The sequence below is a fragment of the Empidonax traillii genome, unplaced genomic scaffold, assembly GCF_003031625.1.
Source record: "Empidonax traillii isolate 1590-97213 ecotype Southwest subspecies unplaced genomic scaffold, ASM303162v1 scaffold897:size315579, whole genome shotgun sequence".
Classification (NCBI taxonomy): Eukaryota; Metazoa; Chordata; class Aves; order Passeriformes; family Tyrannidae; genus Empidonax; species Empidonax traillii.
The window spans coordinates 200,869-209,585 of record NW_020956090.1 but is presented as its reverse complement, the minus strand read 5'-3'; the positions used below and the strand labels follow the sequence as shown (position 1 = coordinate 209,585).

Here is an 8,717-nt window from a genome sequence, read left to right as displayed (position 1 = left end):
GCTCAGAGCTGGTGTGACACGCTGCAAGCTCTGCACGTGATATCCTCAAAATGAAGATTGATGTTATTCACTGTTCCTCATTCTTGGTTGTTGTCCTTCCTGGTAAGAAGTGCATGCAGTCCAAGCTGGCAGATGCACAGCACTGGTTTGCTATCTGTATGCAGATTTGGCCCCTGCACACTACAACTGGGGCATGTAGACATTTCTTCAAGCCCCAGAGACTAAGAGAATAATCAGCTGTATGTGATACCATTTTACCTTTGGAGCTTCAGGAATAAGGCAGAGACCTTGTGCAACTTGGCCCAAGGTGTCCCAAATCTTTTCTTAATTTTAATGGAAGGAAACAATAAAAAAACTTGGAGCAAAACCCAGAGTAAAACACCTTTTCTTTCTAATCAGAGTTTTGCTAGGCCTGATTCCAAGTTTGTGTAACATGCAGGCAATCCAATATCTTGTCTTCACACCGGGCACCTTGCCTGAATGAAGGCACCCAAAACCATGGACCTATCTTGCACCTAATACTTCTGTTATCCAATCCTGGAAAACTGTTTTCAAATTTAATGACTTACATTTTTGCATTGGTTCAATGTGTTCTGTGGGAATTTATGTTTTCAGGGAAATTTAAGTCTACAATGACTGAATGGCTGAAAGCACAGGTAGAAAGGAGAATTAGCAAGGCCTGCCTGCAACAGCCTGAATTTATCAAAGTCATAACTTGGTGGGACTTGCAGATAGGATAACCCTAGTGAAATTAACAGCCAGGTAAAAGGGACAGGTATTTAATTCTAGTTATTTTTGACTTTAAAATTTTAATCTGGTTTGATACACTGGGCAAATTATTAGATTCTTTACACAGGCTTATTTCAAAATAATTGCACCATATCACACGTTGAAATAAATATACAATTAACCAGACATTATCATACAACCAATGTGATTAAAACTGCTGTACATGTAAAACTGATAGTGAAGACTTCCAGCCTTTAAGAAAAACACAGTGATGAAAATGCCTAAGCTACCTGTTTTCAGTGACAAAGAGATGGCAGAAAATGTATTCTTAGTGAAGGCACAGGACCATCTTGCATGGTTTGTAATTACGTTGATTTCAAAGGCAAAGATGTTGACAGCAAGACATAGATGGAGTTCTGTCACAGGTGACATCCTTATGCCACTAAATACATCAGACAAGACCCAGTTTATTCAAACTGGGTGAACAGATATTGTGAGGCACAAACACAGTTTTATCTCCAAACAGACTGAAATGTGTGCAGACCTTCCACAGGCCTTGTGCACAGAGGTGATGCACACCTGCCACAATTTATTATGAAGTAAATGTCCACTTCTCTGCAAGATATCTGGATTTTCTCCATTGTCCACTAACGTTGTGCAATGTCAGCTGGTTGCCAGTGGGAGGTTATGAGGCTTGATACTTCAAGTTTTCCAGAGGATGAACGTTCTCCTGAATGCTCCTTTTACTTCTGCAAATGAACTCTGCTGAGAAATGCCCTGTGTTCAGACAGCATCTACAATTAGCCCACCTGCACTGTGTTGAAGAACACACTCTGGAGACCTTTTGAGAACTGCAGATACCAGAGATCTCACAAGGTAAACTATCCAGCCCTTCCAGGATGACAGCAAACACAGCAAAAAAGCAGCATGGCCCGTTAGAGAAAGTCTGACTCTTTGACAATTGGAACTGGTGGGGTTTTAGGGTCTATTGGTTTATAAATAAAATGGAAATCTTTCTTGGTTTCACTCTTCAGCAGGGAGGATTTAATATGGTGAGGAAGGGCATCTTTATCCAGCTGCAGCCACCGGTCATCAACATAAATGAAGAGTCCATAGTCCTTGGGATTGGAGACTTCAAACTTGTCGGCACACTGCTGGCTCAGCTTCTCAGCTGTGGTGTCGCTCCGGGAAGCAAGTGTCCTTGATTGAGCACCGATTTCCAGAAAGGAGATAGAGATGAAATCCTGAAGAGAAACATGAGGATAGGCCTTGCAGTTAACACAGGACTGAAGGAAGCAGAATTTAGCCCCAAAGCCCTAGCTGCCTAGAGCTCCTAAATGCTCCCAAATATCCTCCAGTTGTTCTCTGATGTCCTTTCTCCCCTCTGACAGGCTCTGAATCAGCAGATACTTAAACTAACCAAATTATTAGCCCTGTAAAACCAAATAAGTGAAAGTTTTTTTTCTGATTTTGGTGAATATCGTTAGTGATCCGTCTGCATCAGTTCATTCTCCCATTTTTTCACAGCTCCCAAAGAAAGAATATGCAAAGAAGTGAGAGACCAGAATAACAAATCACAAACGTCAGAGATCTGGCCTGAAAACCCCCTGTTTCCCAGAAACAGGAAAAGGCAGTGTGGTGACCCTTGTAACTCCACAATCACCCAAACAGCACCTTGGGGGTATGTATTCTGAACTTCTTTCCATCAGGAAGGAAATAGATGTTATGCTGAGAAGGCTGATTTACTTGTATCCTGTTTCAGGCAGTAACAACTGTTGGGACAACTTTCCTCTTGCCAAACAAATGAGGAACAGAATCTAGAAAGCTTTTGGTCACAGTGGGACCTGCATGTTTAATTTTTATCTGTGAAGTTCAAAAAAATTCCTGACCATTTTGGTCAGAAAATACTGAGGTTCATCAACAGAAGTGAAATTTGCCAATGTGTGGGCTATGGGCTTCCAAACTGTGTTTATGTCATATCACTGCAGATGATTAAGGCAGCCAGAAGGATGGGCAGGGGCCTGCTGAACACATCAGCACGCTGTTTATCTCTGCCAGGATGGGCTCACATGTCTGATATTATGCCTCATTCAAAGGGGTGGAAAACAGACCTTCAGCTGCTGGAGGTGGTGGGAATCTTCTGGGGCAATGTGGCATTTGTTCATTCAGCTATTATGCTCCATGCTAGGTACTTGCTATGAGCTACTGCCAGAGCAGCACTCAGGGCTGGATGGATGTTTGCTGTATCTCATTCACCATTCAGAATTTCACTGGTGTGACTGCAACATGGGAAACCTGTTCAACTCCATGCTTTTCACTGGGCTACATGGACCGTGTGTCTCCCTCAGGAGACTTTCCCATGGCTTTACACAGCACACACACACACACGAGCACACACACACACACACACAGACACAAACACACACACGCAGAAACACACATGCCCCGGCATGCACAATTTTCAGTTCCGCACTGTGAAGGCTCTACAGAACCTGAGATGTGGCCTTTGCTGCCTCCCCATGGGTGACAATTCCATCACAGGACATGGGGCTGGACCTGCACACAACCTCACCATGGCTGGAGGCCAGAGCATCCATCCATCTCAGGACCCTCTCCCACTGGTGCATGGGAAGGTCTTCACCGGCCCATGTACATTATGGGCTTCAAAGCTTGTTGCCGGGTCTTTCCTGCTGCTGGACAGGAGAAGACAGGCTCTGGAAGATGCTTGACTGATTGACTCTTGGGATGTCTCTGATCCTCCTGCAGCTTATATCATCTAGTAACAGCCCTGCATAGCCTGCTCACATCTCTTCAGTTTAACCCATGATTTGCCCAGGCATTAAGGGTGATGGAGAAGAGGACCTCCTTGTATCCTTGTCATGGCTCTCCACATGCAAAGTCTCCCAGCAAGCCTCCTTTGAGAATGAACAACAAAATCACTCTACAATCATATTTAAAACTACAACATTATGAGAGTACTTAAAGACTTCAAAATGCATTTTGTAAGTAATATGTATTTCAAATGAGGTGTGTTTTTTAGGATCCGAAAATAGTGATTTGAACTAATTTTGTATTAAAATAATTACCATATTAAAAAATTTAAAAGTGTGGAGAAAGCATGTTCATCTTCCAGGCTTTTTTTCTAGAATATAATGCCAGCTACCTGCACTGATGAGCGTGAAGCTCGAGCCTTGTTCAGCGTCCTCCGTCGCTCCCAGCGGTAAATGGAGTCCTGAACCTCCACGCTCAGCTGCCGTGTGACAGTGATTTTGTCATAGTTCTTGATGTGCTCCAGGACCCCATAGGTGGTGGTTAAATAATAGGAACCTGAAAAGGGCAAAAGTATGAACATCACATCACCATGGGCCATTCATTTCCACTCTCACCCATCCTGTTGGTGCCTGTGCAGTGGCAGCTGTCTGACCCTTGGATAGGGGTCCTGTGCCTCGCTGCGAGGAGTGCAGGGATGACTGATCCTAACCCAGCCAAAGGAGACCTTACACCCTGTGCCCTCCACTCCCTCCTGCTCCACATCAGTATCACTACCCTGACTACTGAGGCTGTAGATGTCCCAGGAGGGAATACAGGCTGAAGAGAAACATCTACAAACAAGTTCAAGGCACACATGGTTTATTCTCTGGGGCATGGCTATCTTTTTGTGTTTGACAGGGACCATGCAACAGGTCTGTAACTTGGGTTCATGAGCAGTCCCCATATTCCAAGGAAATAGAAACAATTATACAGTACTTGCAGGAGAAGCACAAGGACTGGATCCAGCCCCTCTAACTCTAGCTACACTGATGGAATGTTTGGACCCCAGGTCTCTTGTGGGCTCAGCACCATTGTGGGATGTCAGACTGCAGGAACAAGTCACCCGCTGCTCTATTGACCACACAGGGATCCCAGGTGTTTGCCTGTAATTCTTAGACTGTTCAGAGTTGCAAGATAAATCTCAGTAGGAGAGAGAAACAGGATAGAATGGTAAAAGCCCTTTTCCCTCAGAAATCCCCTGACTGCTGTGGTGTTGACTGCAGTATGTAATAAACAAGCAACTGCAGCCACGGGGAAGCAGCTGGACCATGATAAGAACTGGTTTCATCAACAGAGGTGCAGATAAGCCCTGACAAGGACAGAGGTGCTCATGAGGAAACCGCTGCTTTGGTTGCAGGGCACCCCGTGCTGGGGCACGGGGTTGGTCGAAGTGCTCTTTCTCAGCTCCGGCCCGGGCTCAGCTCCGCCGTCCAGTGGAGGGAGGGCAGGATGGGCCCGCAGAGCTGCGGGGCAGCAGCGCAGAGTCCCAGCGGCGGCGAGGCCATTCCCTGATGCTGCCCCAGCATCCCGGTGCCGGGAAAACGGGGAGAACTCACAACGGCCACTCAGCCGAGCAACCACCCCTGTTTTTAGTGAGTTCCACGCTAATTGCAGCTGCCTCTAGATGGCACTTGCGCACCACCCAACCCGCGCAGCATCCCGCGGTTCCGCGGCGTCCGTGAGCTCCACCGTCAGTGCGGCTGCTTGCTTAAGGGGCGCTAAGACGGCACTTCTTCTAAGAGAACACCACCAAAGTTTGGTGTAGGAGAGGAGAGGCCAAGACACTGCCGTCTGACTTTTAATACTCCAGTGGATTGATGAGGAGTGTCCACAGCTATGCGGGTCTGCATGCACCCAAAACACTCTCATTTTTCTTTACTGTCTCCCACAAAGAACTGCTGAGAACAAAGAACCCTGAAAGTGCCACTTTCCCCCTCTTAAATACAATTAATACCCTTCTTTATCTGTCATTCAATATTTCTCCTGCTATGGCTGAGTCAGAGGCCTCCGTGATGGGATGATGGGACCCACAACCTGGTGTATCCCTTCCCTCAAAATCCAGGGAGGAAGATTTCACAGTCACACCCAACAGGAATTGGTTACAACTCTTTTACAAGTTAAATTATCTTAAAAAGATGTCTTCTAAGTAACTTTATTTCCATTCAGTCGTACCCCATCATCTATGGTTTTGCCCCAGCAGTCAATATTACCGTTGTTATAAAATTAATTCTACGTATATTTTTCATTTGAAGGACAAATTTAAGTGATTTAGGATATTGACCTGTGCACTTTCAAGTTTTCTCACTTCTGCTTTAATTTTTGTACCTGAATAAATCACCTTTTACCATTCAACTTTGAAAGGCCTAACTCAAATTAACTTTTGCCAGTGCTATACCTTGCCATCTCAGAGCTGTTTTCACTATGTTCTTTTTCTCCCATTCCCTGTATCTGCAGTTACTCTCAGTCCTCTTTTTTGATGTGATTATTCAGCCAGTTTGATATGGAACTCCATCACAAAATTTTCCCCCTTTGACTGGAGTGCACATTTCACACAGTCTTTGCGTCTTTGAATTAAGGGAACTTCCAGCCAGCTTTGCCTTTGATACCCTGAGCTCCCCAACCCAGCTGACTTCAGTAACCAGCCTGGTAGTGTGCCCATTCAAAATGAAGAACCTGTGGGCAGTGTAGTCACCAAGAGCAGCTTGGTTATGTCAGCAAAATGCTGTTCTTTGGCTAACATTTTTTCTGCTAACAATTCTTTTCAGCAGAAAAATTAGCCTGTGTAGAAACACCTTATTAATATTCAGTATTGCTACTACTCATTCTGTTAGTACTTACTTTTGCTCTCCTCTGCACTGTGCTGGGATGGCACACTCTTTGTTTCAGATTTATACCTCTATTTAATATAAATAAAATTAGTCCACTGCTGCTCATCCAGGACTCCTTTCTAGAATCTTAGCACTTACCAAACCAAAGTCTAAAATAAAACCCGTTTTATTGGTTTAGTGACTACTTGGTGATAAATGATCTGTGTTCCTAATTCAGAGTGCATAATTGTTAGTTGGATAGCATTTGCTTGCCAAGCTATATTTAAGAAACTTAAAGGCCCACAGTTCCCTGGGGTATTTATGTCTCTAGCAACAGAGGTCTTTATTCACATCCAAACTTGATATTCTTCTCTAATCCCACTTTTCTTACTCTGCCTTGCTATGATAGTCAGAGAACTTTATCAGCGGGTTCACTCAAATTTAAGCATAGAGTGATCACGAGAAGATGTCAGGCCTCAGGCCTGTGGTACAGCTTAAAAAATGGGCTTTTTAAAATTGGAATAACTAAAAGTGTCCACATAATGCTTTGCAGCAGCTGTTTCATTATAGGCAAAAACCTTCTAGCTTTTCAGCCTTTGGGCCAAGGAACACAAGATGTCTCTGTTCAGGTCACTAATCCAGCAACTCAGTTCTCACTTATGCTGGATCCCTGCCTTTCTAGCTAATGTCTAAAGGCACTGCACTGCTAAAAGCAATTGAAGTGTTTGACAACAATTTTAGAACTTCAGGTTTGAAAGCTTTGCCAAAGTTTATCCACAAAGTCTAGCCAGAGTCTTTTTAAAGAGGTAAATAATGATTTCCAAAGTGAATATCCCAAGAGGAAACACTGTACTCTTACCTTCCCCTAGCTGCAGAGCAGGGTCCATGAGCTCCATCATATACTCTACATTCAGAAGGACTTCAGTCAAGTTGCTGCGGGCCAACACATACATGAGCACGGGGAGGAAGTCATCTGCACCATATGGCTTCCCTGAACAAAGAGAAACACAAGATGGTCCTAAAAACTCACCACAAAAACATATTCTAACATTACAGTGACAACTTCTTACCCATCATGTCCTTTGCAGACTTTGGCTTACGTTACCTGAAGAGTTAAAGCTCGAAATCATCAGCAAAGAAAAATGCTGAAAAGGAGAAAGAGCACTTCCAGCCTAAAATATGAGCTTGAAAATTTTATTGAGCTCCATTTCTGTCATTCTGTATTAACTGAAGAAAGAGAGACTTCAACTTCATTGGTTACAGATGTGGCAATTTTGGAAGAGTGCAAAGGCTCCTATCTTGTCACTCTGATTTGACACTGACATCAAGACTGCAATTCAGGTTGGCAATATTAGCAGGGAAGTTGTCTATATGCATTAGGGATACTTATTCTCTTAAGTTTACACTAAATGTGGGACCCAAACCCAGAAAATAGAATTTGAGACAGTGGCTTTTAGGACTGAAGACTTCTGTATTTGTGTTCCTTCAGACTGCAAAGCATCACACTATGTGTACCTAATTAAAACAGTTTCCCAAGAGGGAGATCTAGGATCTAAGAGGAACCATCTTTCTAGCTATGGCATCTAGCCAAGAAAACAAAAAACCTTTCACATTTGACTCAGCTTAGCTTTTGAAATTGGTGTGCAGCAGGTGCTCAAGATTTCTGGTGCTTAAAACGTACCAGCAAAGTCAACAAAGTGATCTAATGTGTAATCTGTAAGAACTCTTTGGGATCTCTGAGGACAAAACCCCATGCATGTTAACAGTCATCATTATAAATAATTATTACTTAAAATAGAATCCAAACTGAAACTTTGCTCTATAAAACACAAAAAACAACAAGGATAACTCTTCTCCTTTGAAAGATGCTTTCACTTTCCACCAACATGTCGTAAATTCATCATGGAAAACCCACAATAGCAAGTTTCTTAACAGACCTGTTTTCCCAACATTCAGACTTGACCATTCGTCTCAACCTAATACCAAAGCACTTTCATTCTGAATGTCTTTCCTCAGACTGTGGGCAGATTTTCTCACCTGTGCATTTGGAAGTGTTGGTTTCATGGGCCATGTGTGTCTCACTCGAGAACTGCTTGCCTCACCTCAAAGAGTCAAAGCTACCCTTGATATAGCTCTAGTGAAATTAATACTCTAGCTGTTTTTGTTCCATAGTACACATGGTCTTCCATGGTAGGGCATAAATTCCTATTTCTCAAATGTTCCCACTGACTTATTTCAAATCTTTGCCATGAGTCAGGTTTCTTTTTTTGTCGTTCATAGCTGACGCAGATTCTCCACTGGCAAAGAAAAATATTCTTCTGAAGCCTCAAATAAACATGAGCTTAGCCCTGATTTAAAAAAAAAAAAAAA

At 43.4% G+C, this 8,717-nt stretch overlaps 1 protein-coding gene across 1 annotated transcript in view; it reads right to left on the bottom strand.

The window, feature by feature from the left end:
- Nucleotides 1-225: 225 nt before the first annotated feature.
- Nucleotides 226-8,717, bottom strand: part of RIN3 (Ras and Rab interactor 3) — a 68,404-nt gene continuing 59,912 nt past the window's right edge. The window contains exons 8-10 of the mRNA XM_027902635.1: nt 7,207-7,338; nt 3,893-4,056; nt 226-1,973 (exon numbers count right to left, since the gene is read on the bottom strand). Coding sequence (XP_027758436.1) covers nt 1,665-1,973; nt 3,893-4,056; nt 7,207-7,338 — 605 coding nt within the window. The 3' untranslated portion in view covers nt 226-1,664. The remainder of the gene's footprint in view (nt 1,974-3,892; nt 4,057-7,206; nt 7,339-8,717) is intronic.